Source organism: Chanos chanos, chromosome 6 (assembly GCF_902362185.1).
Source record: "Chanos chanos chromosome 6, fChaCha1.1, whole genome shotgun sequence".
Lineage (NCBI taxonomy): Eukaryota > Metazoa > Chordata > Actinopteri > Gonorynchiformes > Chanidae > Chanos > Chanos chanos.
The window spans coordinates 7,221,295-7,241,778 of record NC_044500.1 but is presented as its reverse complement, the minus strand read 5'-3'; the positions used below and the strand labels follow the sequence as shown (position 1 = coordinate 7,241,778).

Here is a 20,484-nt window from a genome sequence, read left to right as displayed (position 1 = left end):
AACCCATAACTGTACACAGTGGTAAATATCTTCAGAAGACCTTGCTTGTGGCATTTGGACATGCAGTTATTCACAAATTCCAATAACTGCTTCAATTACTGATGTTCATGTACTTTATCAATTTTTTTGTGCCACACACGCATATGTGTTTTGATGGCTGGGGCATGGTGATACCATTTTTTCTCCCCTTCAAATGTCATTTATTTTGCTGTCACTCTTTTACTGACTGATGCTGAAGAGCACATGGCTGATTTATTATTGAAAAGGGTTTACCATCTCAGTTACTAATCTGCTAATGCCAAAACCATCTGAGTCAGTGAGGCTTTGGAGCTAAAGGATGGTTTAGTACAGTCATGAAAAGGAGATCTGCAAACTACATAGAGGTGATAATAAATAAACAAATAAATAAAACCTATAAAACATCCAGATTTCTTTGAGATGATCTGCAACAAAAATGGCATCTGAAGAAACATAAATGCGATGGGGGATTTAGGCAGTTTATGCTTTTAAGTCTGCAAAGAGTAAATACAACACACCGGAGACACCTGAGAATTCTCTGGTGCAAATGATCAGATTTCTTCCCTAGGGCAAATAAACACCTGAATCTGGATCTGGTGCTGCAGGACATATAAGTTGGTCATTCACTGAAGCAGTTGATGCAGTTGTTCATCAGCTAGTGTCTGAAACACACTGACGGTAAGTTCTGATTTATGTCGGTATAAAACTTTGTTTACTGATTTGGAATATTTTCCTCTGCTGTAGCATTGATAATGTACAAACATAACATAAGTATACTGTAACCTGACATTGTTTATTGCTATATGCTGTATCATTACAGTATCTGTCAAAGTGGACTTAAGGAGACCAAAGAACAGCATATATGTCTTACAGCATTGTTATGATTATGACACACTCTTCACTCTAAATACAATGGAAATGGAAATACAATGGAAATATATATATATATATATATATATATATATATATATATATATATATATATATATATATATATGTGTGTGTGTGTGTGTGTGTGTGTGTGTGTATATATGTATAAAATGTCTTTCATATTTTATTATTTCTCTCTCATTGTAGATCATCAAATGGAAAATGGAAACATCTCATCTGACTTTTATTTCACAGTTTTTAAAGAGCAAAATCAATTTCGATATTTTTTCTTCATGATTTCACTTTTAGTATACCTTTCCATCATATTTTTTAATGCCATCATCTTGTCGGTTGTGTTTAAAGAGAAGTCTCTTCACGAACCAATGTATTTCCTCATCTGCTGTCTATGCATAAATGCTCTATATGGCACAGCTGGTTTCTTCCCAAGATTACTGATTGATTTTCTCTCTGACACACATAAAATAAGCCGCCAAGCATGTTTTACCCAGATTTTTGTTATTTACACCTATGCAATATCTGAATACACGATACTAACTTTGATGTCATTTGACAGACATGCTGCAATATGTCATCCCTTAAAATACCACAATATAATGACTCCAAAGGTCACATCTGTCTGTATAGCCTTTGCTTTCCTTTACGGGATATTTTATATGGGTCTTGTCATTTTCTTTTCAGTTAGACTTCCTTTATGTGGTAATGAAATAGAAAGACTGTACTGTTCTAACTGGTCTGTAGTCAGGCTATCTTGTGTTCCCACCACAAGCAACAACATACTGGGATATTTCATCACAATAACTACTGTTTTTGCACCTGCAAGTTTTATCGTATTTACGTATGTAAGAATTTTGATTATTTGTCAAAAAATGTCATCAGAGTATAGGGGCAAAGCACTGCAAACATGTGTCCCTCACATTGTGGCCTTTGTGAACTATTCAGTCGCATCATTTTGTGATATTGCTTTAAGTAGACATGATCTTGGAAAATATCAAGTTGTGGCTCTAGTGTTTTCAGTAGAATTTCTTGTGATTCCTCCCATATTGAACCCTCTCATTTATGGCCTGAATTTGCCAGACATACGCAGAAAGATTTTGTGTTTCTTTCATCTTTCAAAAATAGGTCTGGCTTCTGTGTGATTTAGTTTTGACATAATATTGGCACATTATACTGAGCAGCGTTTATCCCAGATCAAAAGACAAAAAACTACCACCTTCTGCTGAACAGTGTTACAAGACATTCCACCTCTGGAGTCCCAAGTTTATGTTTCCACCTGTCTTAAAGTGACCATGCTTATAGTGCTGGAAACAGTGGTTGACTGTCACACAATTTCCTCTAATGTATACTTGCATGTTCCAGCCTCAGTGCGGGGTTATTTGTCATTATCATTGAAAAACTGACAGTCTTAGGTAGAGATTTGTCTGTATTCCAAAACTTTGCGGCAGCCAAAGGCACTGGCCTTTGGCTGCTGGTACAAGATATGAGATTTAAATGGGGCTATCCTAAAATATCATGATCTAATTTTTGCTTACATATGCTAATTTAATTTATTTATCTATTTTCCCCCTTAAGATATACCAAATGAGTAATAAAATAATTGCCTCGAAGTAGGTGTACACTATTTGTGAATTTTAATCTATGAAGATAATTTGTTGTGAAATTTTGAGAAATGTGTGTGTGGTTCTACATGTCTCATGTTTGTGAAAAGTTTACACTAAAAGAGGCCCTTCCCCCTAAATGCATGATGACCTACAGTAGCCAGTTAAAATACAAAACATCTCATTCAGACCAAAATCAAATCATATATTAGAGCGACCAAAATGATAAATAGCAAATGTCTTGCAACAATGTTTTCATTTGACCTTTTGAGATTAATGTTGTGTTGGCTACACATGGCTTGGCCTCATGGCTTAAATATTGCTATTCTGTCCTTCTTACATAGAAAGCAGTGGCTGATTTCATTGGACACTGTCTGATGTTACTTATCTTTCATGATTAAATAATCTGAAACTAATTCTAATTCATTTTCTGAATGTTGTAGAATTGTAGTGACTTTAAGTCTGTGCTATTACTTCTCTACCAGTGGCTTCAAATAATACTGACCTTAGGCCTCATTAATGCCACATATGCTCATACATAAACATCACAGCCAATATTAAGTTAACCTGACCCTTTGGTTCAAAATTCCCTTCCTCTGTGCCTTAACATGTATTAGGCTAAATGTTCACTAATGGTACCAGAATTTTAGAGGTGATGCAACATAGTGTTTGCTATGTACAATACACCAGAACATAACATGTACATTTCATAAAAGTTCTCATGGCTAGGTCACCTCTAAAAAAAAAAAAAAGTACAGACAGTATTTCATTGGGTTATAAATAGAATTGATCTGGGGTGAGAATACATGAACTGGTGACAGAAGCAATAAGACGCATTTCAAATCCAGTTCACATTAAAGGTAAAATCTAATCTCTACATGCAATGAGTTTTACTGTTTACTGACCAGACATGCTTTTGTCTATCTAGAGTTCCTTAATTGTGAAATGTCTAACATTTAATGTCACAACTTGTAGTCATGAGAAATATGTTGTAAATTGTGTAATGAATGTTTTTCTGAACCAGAATACATGTTTTGCACATTTCAAATTATTAAAATTTTCTTTCCCTTAGGTACTTTAAGTGTGCTGAATGGAAAACACAACTGTGCCATCAGGTTTTAGCTTTACTGTATTTAAAGATCAAGGTCAACTGAAATATTTCTTCTTCATACTGACATTTACAGTTTACATTTCCATTATATTTTTTAATGTTAACATTTTATGGGTAGTGTTTAAGGAGAGATCACTTCATGAACCAATGTATCTTTTCATTGCCTGTCTATCTGCAAATGCTCTGAATGGTACTGCAGGTTTCTTTCCAAGACTGTTAATTGATCTCCTCTCTGACACACACCTGATTTCTCGTCCAGCGTGCTTCACACAAATATTTACAATTTATTCCTATTCAGTATCTGAGTACACAATACTATGTTTAATTGCTTATGACAGATATCTTGCCATATGTAATCCACTACAATATCACAATATTATGACTCCAAAGATAGCTTCATTGTCTGTCGGCATTGTTGCAATATATGGAACAATATTTGTGAGTGTTGTCATGTCTTTACAAGTCAGACTTCATTTTTGTGGCACTGAAATATCAAGACTGTACTGTTCCAGTTGGTCTGTGGTCAGGCTAGGTTGTGGGATTTCCATGAAAAAAGTATATACTTCAGGGATATTTATTGCAACCACTACTGTTTTCCTGCCTTCAATTTACATTTTATATACCTACATCAGAATTTTTATTGTTTGTCAAAAAGGCTCAGCAGAGTCTAGGAGCAAAGCATTACAAACATGTTTACCTCACATTGTATCCTTTATAAACTACTCAGTGGCAAGTCTTAGTGATATTATATTGAATCGTTACGAAACAGAGAATCTTCAAGTTATAGAGTTGTTTTTTTCAGTGGAATTTCTTGTTACTCCATCCATTCTCAATCCTCTTATTTATGGTCTTAAACTGCCAGAAATGCGACGTAAAATCCTTGGCTTGTATAAGCTGCCTACAGTGATTCCAATTCTGTAATGACTATGTTGTAAATGTTATTTAAACTGTATACACATTTTGACATGTAATGTTTCTATATGGCAATGCATATGTACATTATGTAGAAGGAAAAGCTCTTTATGCTGAAGCTTAATGATGTTTTAATTTCCTTTTGGAATTATTATTGTAGAAAATTATTGTAATCTTTTCTTTTTTAAAAAATGGACCTCAATGAACTCAAAGTGAGAGTATCATGATTTGTTCTCATGAGCTCACAATTTGCTGTACATATGAAATCTTACCAGCATGGTCACATGAAATATTATGGATTAATTAAGACAGGTTTGATGATTACAAATGTCATAAGATCTTGTTTGTATCATTTGGTGTTTCTAACATGCTGCCAGAGTTTGCTGTGATTTCATATTAATATTGGTGAAATCAAGTTAATTTATTAATTTAGGAAATGTTTACCCAGATATTACCTTGTGCAGTACATCTGAGAGCAATTCTGCATTACTGAAAAACTGAGATTGTATTGTCACTTATACATCATCTTTTTTGTGTGCTGCCTTATTTGTTGGCATGATATTGAAATTTATTAAATGACACATTTAACATATTTGACATATTTGTTATTCTCACAATATGTGTTCATATTCATTACATTTACTCCAAAATAAATTATATAAATCGTCAACGATATCTTCCCTAGTTCCATTCATCTGTCATGTGGAATAATGATATACAGCATTTTTAGAAAATATTTAGGAGGCTTTTTCACTGTCCCACTATAAATCTTCAGATTATACAAACTCCTCTTTCAATCCAAACCACTACATTTGAGTCAGCAGAATGAGAGGACTATTGCAAGGGATTTATGCATTTGGTAATTCAGCAATGAATATGAACCACAACATTTTAGAGATGTCTATTTGTGACCAAGGTCCTGCTATCTGCCTGTTACAATATGATGACCAGTATGTGGAATAACTTTAATTTAGTAATATGTAAATTATCCACACACACACACACACACACACACACACACAATTACACACATTTGAACTGAGCTTCTGAACACTTGAACTTCAGAAAAAACACTGGCAGGTTAAAATGGCCCAATACCAAATTATGTTGTCGTCTCCACCCCCTCCTCTGCTTCAACCATTCAGTGTTCAATGTTGACGTTCTACTGATCACGGGTCTGGCCAGACCAATTCTATTCTATCACCCTGCTCACCTGTCTTAATATATCCAGCCTGGTTTTCTGTTGGAATTAATGCCACTGTCTTTTCTTCACCCCAGGTGCAATGTTGCAGCCCACTAGTCTACACAGTGTTCAATAAACTCCTCTTTAAATGCACGTGTATACACTGTCTTGCCAACTTCTTGACAGTTGCCTATTTTGGCATATTAGAATAATTTAGTATTGGGTAACCACAAACCTTCCTCTCTTTGCTATCACAAGTCTGCAAAAACCGTACTACCAATGATAGCAGGTGAAACTATTCCCAACATGAATCAGCTAAATGTACATTTCTTATGTGTATCATTTATTGACCACTTAGCTGTTTAACTAAGACACCTTGAAAAAATATCTGCACTTACAAAGGCCAAAAACAGCATCCTGGTGACCAATCCTGATGAGGCCGAAGAGCACTTTTACAGTGATCTAGACATGGCTGGTTCCCTGCCAAGGGGGAACAGCTTGACAATAGGTAATGCAACTCATCTGGACCTCATAATCTGGTGCCAGTATGAGGGATAACAGGACAGCTCATCAGTAACACCAGCTGATGTTAACTGGCACACATCATTAACAGAAGAAAGAAAACACAGCTAGCAAAAGAAATTAATATTCAGCAATTGAGAAGAATCAACAGAATCACACAATATGATACAACACATAGTAAATAACAAAAAAATTGCGAACTATGGCCGGGGACTAAAATAATTTGTTCACCTCTAATGGTGTAGCTGAGTTGACTCACACATACGAATATAATTCAATGGAGAGAGAACATTATCTTTTTCTTTCATATGTAATAATTTTACTGTAGTTGTATTGATTATGGCTCACAAACACATAGCTGAGAGAGCTCTTCTGTACTGTAGCAGTCAACAACAACAACAATAATAATAATAATAATAATAATAATAATGAATTTTATTTGTATAGCATCTTTCATTACAAGAAATGCAGCTCAAAGTGCTTTACAATAAAGAAATTACATGCAGAGAGTGCTTCACATGAAAAGAGACATAGAAAGAACATAAAAACAGGGGAAATAAAATGGAACATAATAATCTGTTTAAATGCTGGTTTGACGTGACTTCCGGTTTCCGGTTTGTACCTGTGTAAGTCTGCTGCCGCTGCTGTGCTGATTATCGTCACTTGTCTACGGTCTGTTGTTAACAATTACGTTGTGCTGCACTTGTAATCTTGTGTGCTTATGTGCTTGTTTTATCTCGCTCTGTTTCTGCTTTGTTAGCGTTACCCATCAACACATTCTTTCTACTGTTTGGCTGCTAGCTTGCTAACATCAGCTTAGCCTTCTTGCTAACCTTACTTACACAGCAATAGTGTGTTGATAATTAACATTTACATTACTTCTCATTATCTGCCACTATGTCTTGTTCTCTCTGCCTCACTATCGTAGAGAAGTTGTCTCTCCCAGAGAGACGTGTCCATCAGAGAAAGGTAGCGCTAGTTCCAGTTTTATTACAATAGATACGACGGGCGCCCCAGATATAATTAGTTTAGCCTCTGAGCTGATTAGCGGCTCAGTCTCTCCCTTTAGTGCAGTTTCGCCGGCAGAAAAAGAGTTTGTTACGGTCGTGAGTGGCAGGAGGTCTCGCCGATGCCGACACCAGCCGCCATCTGTACAGCCTGACTCACAACCGCTCCCGGTGGTGAATCGCTATGCTACTCTTGTTTCTCCTGTTTGCCGGCCTGGGTCCTCTGCCTCCTTCAACCGCCCCAAGCCCCGTACCCTTGTTATAGGGGACTCAGTGACCCGAGGGATCAGGTTAGCAACGCCAGCGACTGTTACCTGTCTCTCCGGTGCCAGAGCTCCCGACATAGAAGCTAACCTTAGGGTGCTGGCAAACAGGAATAGCCGTATCGATAAGGCACACCCCATAGACACCAGCTATGACAACATCGTTATTCATGTCGGCACCAATGATATTAGAATAAGGCAATCAGAAGTCACAAAGGTCAACATAGCTAGGACTTGTGACTTCGCCAGAAAGATGTGTCGGCATCAGTTAATTGTCTCTGGCCCTCTACCAGCTAGGGGTAACGATGAAAGATACAGTAGATAAGTGCAACTGAATCGTTGGCTGGTGCAGTTGGATACGATTTTGTAGATAACTGGCCCTCTTTCTTGGGTAGACCTGGCTCGCTAAAAGCGGACGGCCTGCACCCTAATGGGCATGGCGCCGCTGTTTTACCAGGCAACATAGGTAGATGTTTGAGTCAGCTATGACATCTTTCACTAGAGCAGGCCAGGTTGCAGGTGATTAGAGAATCTGTTAAGGAAAACCCCTCAGAGGCTGCTGAGTCCCATGAGTCAATGACTCCTCTCCTCTAACATAAGGCTAAGATTAATATGACTAGCTATTCATTTAGTGAAGAGGCTTCAGCAGAGACTTCCTCTTTAAGCATGGTCCTCATTCTGCCTCAGTTTCTCAACCTAACCTGCACTATGGTCATCCCACTGTCAGCAGCGATTTGGCTTTTGCTATTAGCGTACTCTCACGCCCTCACAGATTTTGTAGACTACTTTGAGAATCACAACGGATTAAGTCTATTTTTTGCGAGAAAGATTTGACACAGTCGCATGCGGTAATAGAGCTGGATTGAGGGGAGTGATCTCCCTAGACGCGCTCTCTAAACTGGTGCACTCCACTAAGCCAGCCTCCTCCCTGCTCGATCCCCTACCTCCTAAACTTTCCATAGAACTTTTCTAGATCCCCGGCCCTACAATCCTCAACCTCTTAAACCTGTCACTTAAGTCAGGCGTTCTACCCTCTGCTTTTAAAACAGCCACGATTAGCCCCCTACTTAAAAGACCTAACCTCGACCCAGAAAGCCTGAATAATTATAGGCCAATCTCTAATCTCCTGTTTCTTTCTAAAATACTCAAAAAATTGTCGCTGCGCAACTCATCGCCCATATGTCCTCCAACAGCCTGTTTGAAGTGTTTCAGTCAGGCTTTAGGTGTTTTCATTCCATTAAAACTGCACTAACTAGAGTGACTAAGGATCTATTACTAGCCATGGATGCTGGTGAAACCTCAATGCTTATCCTTCTCGATCTGAGTGCAGCATTGAACACAGTCGATCACACCATACTGTTAAAGCGCCTGGAAAATCAAATTGGCATCCGTGGCCTGGTGCTCTCCTGGTTCAAGTCTTATCTCTCAGAGAGAAAGCAGTGTGTCCACTACAATAATGTGACATCTGAGTACCGACAGCTTAACTATGGTGTCCCTCAGGGGTCAGTCCTTGGCCCTCTCCTATTCTCTATTCACATGCTCCCTCTTGGAGACATTATTCGCAGCTGTGACATTGGCTTCCACTGTTATGCTGATAATACTCGGATCTACTTACCAGTCAAGCACAGTGACCGCTCTGAATTGGCCAACCTTCAGGCGTGTCTCTGTGCCATTAAAAATTGGATGTCTTCAAACTTCCTGATGCTTAACGTAGATAAGACGGAAATGCTAGTCATCGGTCCCCCTGCGCATAAGCATCTTTTTAATAATCTTACATAAAATTTTGACAACTGCATTCTCCCGCAAAATTCCACAGCTAAAAACCTTGGTGTGATTTTTGACTCTAGTCTCTCGCTTGTCACTCATATCAAGAACACTACCAAAATGGCCTTTGATCATCTCCACAATATCGCCAAAATTAGGCCCCTTACTTTGTTTGGCTGATGCAGAAACCATTGTTCATGCATTTGTCACGCCTCGCCTTGACTACTCCAATGCTCTGTACTCTGGTCTGCCTGCCTCTAGTACCAGAAGTCTTCAGCTCGTCCAGAATGCTGCTGCCAGAATTCTGACCCAAACTAGGAAGTTCAATCATATCACTCCTGTCCTGGCCTCCCTTCATTGGCTCCCAATTCACATGAGGGCTGATTTTAAAGTCCTCCTATTAAAATTTAAAATTCTCCATGGGCTTGCACCGGCCTATCTATCCGAATTAATTACACCGTATGACAAACCCCCCCCCCCCCCCCCCCCCCCCCCCCCCCCCCCCCCCCCCCCCCCCCCCCCGCCCACACCCTGCGCTCTCAGGTTACTAAATTATTAGTTGTTCCAAGAGCTAAAAAGATGTCCTTTGCCTACTGCGCACCCTTTCTCTGGAACAGCCTACCTATAGAAATCAAAGAGGCAAACTCTCTTGCTACCTTTAAGACCAAACGTAACATTTATTCTCTGTATCGTATGGTTAGCATAATTTCGACTTGACCACCCAGTGAGGCTCAGTCTCTGCCGTAGTCTCTCCTGTCATAGGTTACCCTAGTAGCTGCTGGCTTAGATACCTCTCGTCTTCTCTCGCTCCTCCCTCTCCTCTGCTTTTATCTTAACTTTGTCAGTCTCTGATACTAACCTGCTCTCTTCTCTTTGTGTGAGTGGTCGATGTCTGCGCCTACTGCCTGGATGTGGCGCCTTCCCTTGGCCAGCTGTCTGACTTTGTGCCCTGCTGTCCCTGGCCCTGTTCCCCCTGTGTGGCCCTGCTCCTCCTGCGCCATCCACAGCCACTAGTCTTGCAACATTCATGCTTCTATAAAATTATTTTCCTTATTTCATTTGTTAAGTGCTGATAATCCAATAATGCTCTCCTTCCCTCCCTCATCTCCTGCATGGCTGTGGCTCATCTGTTTGATCATCTTTCCTCTTAGGTGTGCCCCCCCCTCCTCCCTCCCTCCCTGTCATCTCTCTCTTTATCGTCATCCTGATGGCTGCTGCAGCTTCGTGGCTTCCTGCGCTGCTGTGGTGGTGTCATCCACCCCAACTGAGCCCCATGCCATCTTGTCATTCTTTATATTGTCTACTAGTTGTGTTTTCATTTTCATTATCGCTGTGTTGTTTTAATTTGCCCACTGAGTTGGCACCTATTGCACACCTGAGTGGCCTAGAAGGGGTCTCCTCTCTCTGTGGTCCTTCTCAAGATTTCTCCTATTTTTCCCTAGCATCTGGGTTTTTTTCCAGGAGTTTTTTCTTGCCCGCTATGAGGATCAAGTCAGGGGGTGCAACCCTGCTCTGGTTGTTGTAATCCTGTGGGCATGTAAAGCCCTTTGAGACTGTAAACAGTGATATTGGGCTTTAAATAAACTTAAACTTGAAACTTGAACTTGAAAGAAATAAAATTCCATTTAGATGATCCACAAAAAAATCGGCCCCTTTGGAAAATGCAAAATTCTCTGCAGAATATGGCAGTCTGTCTAAAAGAAACACAAGATGACTATGAAAAGTCTCTGGAAGAAATGATTAGATTTCTTCCCTAGGGCAAATAGACACCCTAATCTGGATCTGGTGCTGCAATACATATAAACTGATCATTCACTGAGGCAGCCGAAACAGTCACTCATCAGCTAATGTCTGACACATGCCGAAGGTAACATACAGCATTTGTAATGTACATGCATAACATAAGTATACTGTAATGTGTCATTGTTTATTGTTGTGTGCATCATGAAAGTAACTGTCACAGTTAATGAGGACATGAAAAAAGGTTATACATAGCTTACAGCATTTTATGACACACTCTTTACTCTAAATGAAATGGAAACACTGACATTACATTGAAGTTTTTTGAATGAAGTATTTACAGATGAAAAAAAAAAACCTGTGTAATGGCAAATTTGCAATTCAGAAGTGTATACTTCAAGATGAAATCTAAATATATTTCACATTTTATTATTTCTCTTTCACTGTAGGTCATCAAATGGGAAATGGAAATATTTCATTCGCTTTTTATCTCACAGTTTTTAAAAAGCAAAATCAATTTCGATATTTTTCCTTCATGATTTCGCTTTTAGTATACCTTTCCATCATATTTTTTAATGCCATTGTCTTATTGGTTGTGTTTAAGGAGAAGTCTCTTCGTAAACCAATGTATTTCCTCATCTGCTGTCTATGCATAAATGCTCTATATGGCACAGCTGGTTTCTTCCCAAGATTACTGATTGATTTTCTCTCTGACACACATAAAATAAGCCGCCAAGCATGTTTTACCCAGATTTTTGTTATTTACACCTATGCAGTATCTGAATACACGATACTTACTTTGATGGCATTTGACAGACATGCTGCAATATGTCATCCTTTAAGATATCACAATATAATGACTCCAAAGGTCACTGCTGTCGTGATAGCCTTTGCTTTCCTTTACGGGATATTTTATATGGGTCTTGCCATTTCCTTTCTAGTTAATATTCCTTTATGTGGTAATGAAATAGAAAGACTGTACTGTTCTAACTGGTCTGTAGTCAAGCTATCTTGTGTTAACACCACAAACAACAACATAGTGGGATATTTCATCACAATAACTACTGTTTTTGCACCTGCAAGTTTTATTATATTTACGTATGTAAGAATTTTGATTATTTGTCAAAAAATGTCATCAGAGCATAGGAGTAAAGCACTGCAAACATGTATCCCTCACATTGTGACCTTTGTGAACTACTCAGTTGCATTATTTTGTGATGTTGCTTTAAGTAGATATGATCTTGGGAAATATCAAGTTGTTGCTTTAGTGTTTTCAGTAGAATTTCTTGTGATCCCTCCCATATTGAATCCTCTCATGTATGGTCTGAGTTTGCCAGACATACGCAAAAAAATTTTGTGTTTCTTTCACTTTTCAAAATAGGTTTGGGTGTGTGATAACTTTTGACATAATATTGGCATGTTATACTCACCTGCATTTATCCCTGATCAAAAAAAAAAAAAGAAGAAAAGAAAAAAACAGTATTACAGGACATTCCACATATATAAACCACATTGTATTTTGCTTTTATTTTGGATATTAATTTTCATTCAGTAGCAGATGAGAAGTGGCTCAGGCACAATTGTTCCATCATAGCTATGCGAAGTCTTACAGAAGCTAAACTAACCCACTCAGCTCATTCCTTCCTGCCCACAGGAGGGAGGCCTTCTGGGCTTGGCTAGCACGGGGGACTCCGGAATTGGTTGAGACGTACCGGCACTTACAAAGGCCAAAAACAGCATCCCAATGACCAATCCTGATGAGGCCGAAGAGCACTTTTACAGTGATTTAGACATGGGCTGGTTCCCTGCCAAGGGGGAACAGCTTCACAATAGGTAATGCAACTCATTTGGAACTCATAATTTGGTGCCAGTATGAGGGATAACAGGACAGCTCATCATTAACACCAACTGATGTTAACTGGCACACATCATTAACAGAAGAAAGAAAACACAGCTAGCAAAAGAAATTAATATTCAGCGGTCGAGAAGGAATCAACAGAATCGCACAATATGATACAACACATAGTAAATCAAAAAAAGCACATTGCGAACTATGGCCAGGGACTAAAATAATCTGTTCACCTCTACTGGTGTAGCTGAGTTGACTCACACATACAAATATAATTCAATAGAGAAAAAACATTATCTTTTTTTTTCATATGTAATAATTTTACTGTAGTTGTTCTATTGATTATGGCTCACGAACACATAGCTGAGAGTGCTCTTTTGTACGGTAGCAGTCAACAACAACAATAATAATATGTAACGGCCTCGTCTCCTCCCGCACCGACTCCAGCCATTCAGCGATCGGCATCGCCGGTTTACTAATCATCGGCCTGTCCCTTCATCATCCACACCTGTGTTCACTTTTGTTTTCCCTGATTTTCCCCTCTTTATTAACGCCTCTGTTTCTCCCCTTCGTTGCGAAGTCTACACGTACCCTATGTGTATTCTGAGCGTCTTGAATCTGTTTTGGATACTTTCTGTATTATTCTGTGTTGCTTCCTGTTTGTTTTCCATCCTGTTTTGGAGTTAATGTGCTCGCCTGGTTTTCATTAAAATTCAACCAACTCTGCACTTGCGTCCGGCTTCCTGGTGATCTCGTTACATAATAATTATAAAATAATCAGGGGTGGACAGTAACGAAGTACATTTACTTGAGTACTGTACTTAAGTACATTTTTCGAGTATCTGTACTTTACTTGAGTGTTATTTTCTTTTAGGGAAACTTATGACTTTTACTCCACTGCATTTGAAATTCAAATATTGTACTTTTCACTACACTACATTTCTATGAAGGTTCTCGTTACTCGTTACTTTAATGCATAGCTTTGAAGTCAGCGGACTAATTTTCTTTTCTAAAATGCGATAGGCCATGTTGTGTTCATCACAGGGGAAAAACCAATCACAGTCAACTGGTTTCCAAGCTAATTGCTTCCCGTATGCATACGGAAACCAGTTGGCTTGAAAACCATTTGGGGCATAACACTGGGTACTGTGTTAATCCACTGCTGACGCATACTAATAGTTAGCTAGCGAAAATGCCGAGTTAACGTTACTGACAAAAATCCTTTCAGAAATATATGTTTTAATCTTGTCAGGTAAACACAGTAATATTTGTAAGGTCAGCGGATTCACATGGGACCCGGTCCCAATAAGACGAGGGGGGCAGGAATCAAGCGGTGACAATGGTCATCCAGCTGTCTCACATTTCTGACAATGCTATGTAGTAGAAGTAAAATTAACCTAGCCTACAACATTATGACGTGTTTATCCTTTTAAGGCCAATCTGAGTTAACCGAGTGCCTGTTTAACTGAAGCTATACACTGTCTTTTATAGAGGAAGCATTTGGTTCAACTGTGTTTCTATAGCCTTTGTAACATATTCCACAAGCTTTTTATTCTACAGGTTCTACAAGCAAGTCAGTGCATTCAGTAAGTTGTTTCAGAGTCATTAAATGCATTGTTGCAACAATACAACAATGCGATGACATTAAAAAGAAAATGTACTTTTGAATACTTAAGTATTTTCAAAGGCAAGTGCTCCAGTACTTTAACTCAAGTAAAAATTGAACTGAACAACTTTTACTTGTAGTGGAGTGATATTTGACCAGGAGTATCTATACTTTGACTCAAGTAATGGAGTTGTTTACTTTGTCCACCTCTGAAAATAATAATAATAATAATAATAATAATAATAATAATAATAGTAGTAATAACAATGAATTTTATTTCTATAGCATCTTTCATTACAAGAAATGCAGCTCAAAGTGCTTTACAATAAAGAAATTACATGCACTGAGTGCTTCACATGAAAATGGACATAGAAAGAACATAAAAACAGGGGAAATAAGATTGAACATAATAATCTGTTTTAATGCTGTTATAAAAAGACCATAAATATCCACATTCCATTTAGATAATCTATAAAAATCGGCCCCTTTGGAAAATGCAAAATTCTCTGCAGAATATGGCAGTCTGTCTAAAAGAAGCACAAGATGCCTGTGAAAAGTCTATACTTCAAGATGAAATCTAAATATATTTCACATTTTATTATTTCTCTTTCATTGCAGGTCATCAAATGGGAAATGGAAACATCTCATTTGCTTTTTATCTCACAGTTTTTAAAGAGCAAAATCAATTTCAATATTTTTCCTTCATGATTTTGCTTTTAGTATACCTTTCCATCATATTTTTTAATGCCATTGTCTTATTGGCTGTGTTTAAGGAGAAGTCTCTTCATAAACCAATGTATTTCCTCATCTGCTGTCTATGCATAAATGCTCTATATGGCACAGCTGGTTTCTTCCCAAGATTACTAATTGATTTTCTCTCTGACACACATAAAATAAGCCGCCAAGCATGTTTTACCCAGATTTCTGTTATTTACACCTATGCAGTATCTGAATACACGATACTAACTTTGATGGCATTTGACAGACATGTTGCAATATGTCATCCTTTAAGATACCACAGTATCATGACTCCAAAAGTCACATCTGTCTGTATAGCCTGTGCTTTCCTTTACGTGATATTTTATTTGAGTCTTGCCATTTACTTTCTAGTTAGTATTCCTTTATGTGGTAATGAAATAGAAAGACTGTACTGTTCTAACTGGTCTGTAGTCAGGCTATCTTGTGTTAACACCACAAACAAGAATATACTGGGATATTTAGTCACAGTAACTACTGTTTTTGCACCTGCAAGTTTTATTATATTTACGTATGTAAGAATTTTGATTATTTGTCAAAAAATGTCATCAGAGCATAGGAGTAAAGCACTGCAAACATGTATCCCTCACATTGTGACCTTTGTGAACTACTCAGTTGCATCATTTTGTGATGTTGCTTTAAGTAGATATGATCTTGGGAAATATCAAGTTGTTGCTTTAGTGTTTTCAGTAGAATTTCTTGTGATCCCTCCCATATTGAATCCTCTCATGTATGGCCTGAGTTTGCCAGACATACGCAAAAAAATTCTGTGTTTTTTTTCACTTTTCAAAATAGGTTTGGGTGTGTGATAACTTTTGACATAATATTGGCATGTTATACTTACCTGCATTTATCCCAGATCAAAAAAAAAAAAAAAAAACCTCCAACCCTCTGTTGAACAGTATTACAGGACATTAATAATAATAATAATAATAATAATAATACATTTTATTTGTAGAGCGCTTTTCATGATACTCAAAGTCGCTTGACAGGCATAAAATAAGCAGTAAAAGAAACATAATCATAAGAAAAATAAGAGAAAAATAAGAAAACAATAAAATAAGAATTAAGTGTCAGAGGCATTTGACTTAAAAGTTGTCAAATCAGTGCAATAAAAGGGTATAAAATGCAGTATAATCATAGATTAAAAGCAGTTCGAAAGAGGTGGGTTTTAAGGAGGGATTTGAATGCTGATAGTTCAGTGCAGTCTCGGATGTGTTGGGGGAGGGAGTTCCAGAGGGAGGGGGCAGCAGTGGAGAAGGCTCTATCGCCCCAGGTCCGGTGCTCGGTCCTGCATGGTACTGCCAGGAGGTTCGCATCAGAAGAACGGAGACTTCGTGAAGGAGCATGGAGATGGAGCAGGTCGGAGAGATAGGAGGGGGCCTGGTTGTGGAGGGCTTTGAAGGCGAAAAGGAGAACTTTGAATTGGATCCGTTGAGGGACAGGAAGCCAGTGGAGTTTCTGAAGGACCGGGGTGATGTGATCACGGGAACGGGAGTGGGTGAGCAGGCGAGCAGCAGAGTTCTGGATGTATTGAAGTTTATTTAGGACTTTGGTTGATGAGCCATGAAGAATGCTGTTACAGTAGTCAATCCTGGATGTAATGAAAGCATGGATCAAAGTTTCTGCAGCAGAAAAGGAGAGTGATGAACGAAGACGTGCTATGTTCTTTAGGTGGAAGAAAGCAGTTCTGGTGATGTGGTTAACATGGTGTTCAAAAGAGAGGTTGCTGTCAAAAATGACTCTGAGGTTGCGGATGTGTGGGGAGGGAGACAATGTGGAGTTATTGATGGTGAGGCAGACATTGTGGGCATTTTTTGTGAGGGATTTGGGGCCGATGATGATCATATCAGATTTTTCCCAGTTTAGTTTGAGGAAATTGGCTTGCATCCAGGATTTAATCTCAGTGATACAGTTGGTCAGGGTAGAGTAAGTTGCAGTGGTGATGGATTTGGTGGAAATGTAGAGCTGGACATCATCAGCATAGCAGTGGAAGTGGAGACTGTGCTGACGGATGATGTTGCCAAGGGGGAGCATGTAGAGGATGAAAAGGAGAGGACCAAGCACTGAACCCTGGGGGATGCCTTGGGACAGAGGGGCTACGGAGGAGGTGCAGTTGTTAATATTGATGAACTGTTGTCTATTTGTGAGATATGACTTTAACCAGGAGAGGGCAGTGCCAGTGATGTTGATGTGGGATTCCAGGTGGGAAAGAGGGATGCTATGGTTGATGGTGTCAAAAGCGGCGGTGAGGTCGAGGAGGATGAGAATGCTGAGGTGGCCAGAGTCTGAGGAGAGGAGTAGGTCATTGGTGACTTTGAGCAGAGCCGATTCTGTGCTGTACTGTGAACGGAAACCAGACTGAAATGGTTCGAATAAGTCGTTTGAGCTGAGGTGGGCTTTGATTTGGGAGGCGACAACACGTTCCAGTATTTTTGAGAGAAAGGGGAGATTGGAGATGGGACGAAAATTGCACATGATGTCAGGGTTGAGTCCAGGTTTTTTGAGAATGGGGGTGACAGCAGCCAGTTTGAGCATTTGGGGGACTGAACCAGAACTGAGGGAGGCGTTTATGATCGATGTGATGAGTGAGGAGAGAACCGGGAGACAGTCCTTGATGAATTTGGGTGGGACGGGATCCAGAATGCAGTTGGAGTTTTTCATTCCCGCCATGATGTTAGCCAGTTCCATTGGGGAAATGGAGGAGAACTGAGACAGGGGCTGAGTGGTGAATCGGAGAGACGCACTTTGGGAACTGAGGAGGGCAGGGGAGGTGGTCAGATTATTGTAAATGGTATTGATTTTAGTTTGGAAAAATGAAAGGAAGGAGTTACAATTATTGACGTTAAAGGTTTTGAGAATGTTGTCAGTGGGCTTGAGAAGATTGTTTATCGTGGAGAAGAGAGCCTTGGGGTTGTTGGAGCCAGAGTGTATGAGGTCTGAGTAATAGGTGGACCGAGCCGTGGTGAGAGCTTCTTTGTATTTTTGGAGGTAGTCTGAATAAACCTGAAGATGCACTGTGAGGCCGGTTTTCTTGTAGAGTCTCTCGAGTTGGTGCTTGTGGGTTTTCATTTGGTGGAGTTCAGGAGTGTACCAGGGAGCTGAGTGTGTGAATGAAACGGTTTTGGTTTTAACAGGAGCCATCTGATCAAGACAGGAGGAGAGTATGTCGTTGTAATAATTAACGAGATCAGAGGGATTATCAGACAGAGGGGGAGAGGAGATGGACAGTTTACTAGAAAGAAGAGCAGATAGAGCCGAGGGAGAGACAGATTTGAGGTTTCTGAAGGATATATTTCGTTTGTTTTTTGGAATGGGGATAGGGATGTCGATGTCCAAAATGACTGCCAGGTGGTCTGAGACATCAAGGTTGAGGCTAGAGAGGTGATGAATTGAGAGTCCAGTGGAGCAGACCAAATCCAAAATGTGACCATGGCTGTGAGTGGGGAAGTTGATATGTTGTGTGAAGTTGAAGCAATGTAATAGCTCCAGGAATTCTGTAGCGAATTTACAGTCAGTGTCATCTATGTGGACATTAAAGTCACCCAGGAGGAGAATAGAAGGTGAGATGGCACATAACTGGGTCAGAAACTCAGAGAAGTCAGACAGAAAGGAGGCATTTGGCTTGGGGGGACGGTAAATAACGGCAGTGACCAGAGGAGTGGGGCCTGAGAGTTTGCAGGCAATATGCTCAAAAGAGCGAGCAACAGGAGTGGAAATGGTGGTTGTTCTGATGTCCTCCCGGAATACAGCAGCGACACCACCTCCCCGCCCATCAGTGCGGGGTTGGTCAATGTAAGTGAATCCTGTTGGTGTTGTTTGGTTTAGTGATAAATAGTCCAGGGGTTTGTGCCAGGTTTCAGTGAGACAGAGGAAATCCAGATTGTTGTCAATTATAAATTCATGCAGGATAAGGCTTTTTTTGTTGAGCGAACGAATGTTCAGCAAAGCCATTTTCAGGTGGCGTTGCTTTGTAGTTGATTGTGAGGACCGGGGAAGGGGACGAAGATTGGCCAGATTCACATGTTGTTTGTTGTGATGACGTAATGCGGAAGTTGGTGCACGGCAGGACCATAGGGATGGAATGGAATATGGAGATGAAGCGTGATATGTAAACATGCGGCCAGATCCTCTGTGTAGAGAATGGCCGCGGCGAAGTATTCCAGTCTCCCTGAGAACGTCCATACAATCCGGACGCAGGTGGTTGTTGAGGTTGTGAAGATCAGAGGTGGAATAGAGTAACGGCATGGTCCAGCTGGAGAGCGCTAGCATAAACTGGCGATTAGCTTCAATCCAGGAGAAGGACATCCAGGAGAGGGGAAGCTCCGCAGTAAACACGGGAAATCCACAGCTTGTTAGTCGCAGGACAGCAGTAGTCCGGTGGGTAGGAGAAGTAGCGTGGAGGGGCTACCAGTTAGCTTTGCACTCCTACTCGGGAAATGGAGGTCAGCCGGTGCGATGGTGGCTAGCGGAGAAAAACGACTCGAGCCCGGCAAACGGACCACACCAGAACGGGAAGATCCTGGCAGGATAACCGGTTGGGCTCGTAGTAGCTAGCGATGTGGCAGACCAGGACCGCTCCGGTAGCAGGGCGACGAATTGCAAGCTGTGAGTCAGTCCCGAAGTCCTGGAGTTTGCAGTAGAGGGAACTTCAATGGCAGGTAAAATGATGAGTTAAACTGGAGATAGTAGTCCACATAAACTGATTAAAAGTGTTAGTCCAGGTAAGAGAGTAAACTCCGAAAAAATACAAGCGTCGATTTCATCGATGAAGTTATAAAACATTAAATCTCAGAGACGGAGCGGCAGCCAACATGCGCCAGCGTCCGCCATTAAGAACTAGTTGCAGAACTAAGGATGAAACTGCAAAAGACCTATATTCTACATATATAAACCACATTGTATTTTGCTTTTATTTTGGACATTAATTTTCACTCAGTAGCAGACGAGAAGTGGCTCAGGCACAATATTTGAATATTTCCATCATAGCTACGCTAAGTCTTACAGAAGCCAAACTAACCCACTCAACTCATTCCTTCCTGACCACATCAGCATCCCCTTTAGAGACAAAAAAAAAAAAACTTTCTTTTTTCTCACTACTCTCCTCTTGCTGCATTTGAAAAATGTACCATTACATAGCATATTCAGCATGAGTTCTGGTTGCCACAGAAAAGAACGACTCTGACCACACAGATCCACTTCCTACTGACTTAGGGTTGTACATTTGTCTGTAAAAAAACATGTTTTTACTTTCTACTTGATAATTT

At 39.8% G+C, this 20,484-nt stretch overlaps 4 protein-coding genes across 4 annotated transcripts; all 4 read left to right on the top strand.

Moving 5' to 3' along the window:
- The first annotated feature begins 1,103 nt into the window (after positions 1 to 1,103).
- LOC115814929 (olfactory receptor 51E1-like) lies at positions 1,104 to 2,045 on the top strand. Its single transcript, XM_030777902.1, has one exon. It carries the CDS (start codon positions 1,104 to 1,106, stop codon positions 2,043 to 2,045), a length of 942 nt encoding a protein of 313 aa, XP_030633762.1.
- A 1,549-nt stretch (positions 2,046 to 3,594) lies between these two features.
- LOC115814928 (olfactory receptor 52E8-like) lies at positions 3,595 to 4,536 on the top strand. Its single transcript, XM_030777901.1, has one exon. It carries the CDS (start codon positions 3,595 to 3,597, stop codon positions 4,534 to 4,536), a length of 942 nt encoding a protein of 313 aa, XP_030633761.1.
- A 6,927-nt stretch (positions 4,537 to 11,463) lies between these two features.
- LOC115814927 (olfactory receptor 10J5-like) lies at positions 11,464 to 12,387 on the top strand. Its single transcript, XM_030777900.1, has one exon. The coding sequence runs from the start codon at positions 11,464 to 11,466 to the stop codon at positions 12,385 to 12,387; it is 924 nt and encodes a 307-aa protein (XP_030633760.1).
- A 2,700-nt stretch (positions 12,388 to 15,087) lies between these two features.
- Positions 15,088 to 16,026, top strand: LOC115814926 (olfactory receptor 7G3-like). Its single transcript, XM_030777898.1, has one exon. The coding sequence runs from the start codon at positions 15,088 to 15,090 to the stop codon at positions 16,024 to 16,026; it is 939 nt and encodes a 312-aa protein (XP_030633758.1).
- The last annotated feature ends 4,458 nt before the right edge of the window (positions 16,027 to 20,484 follow it).

Bases quoted from the DNA above. Each gene is read 5' to 3' on its own strand.
- LOC115814928 (XM_030777901.1), top strand. From the start codon at position 3,595: ATGGAAAACACAACTGTGCCATCAGGTTTTAGCTTTACTGTATTTAAA.
- LOC115814927 (XM_030777900.1), top strand. From the start codon at position 11,464: ATGGGAAATGGAAATATTTCATTCGCTTTTTATCTCACAGTTTTTAAA.
- LOC115814929 (XM_030777902.1), top strand. From the start codon at position 1,104: ATGGAAAATGGAAACATCTCATCTGACTTTTATTTCACAGTTTTTAAA.
- LOC115814926 (XM_030777898.1), top strand. From the start codon at position 15,088: ATGGGAAATGGAAACATCTCATTTGCTTTTTATCTCACAGTTTTTAAA.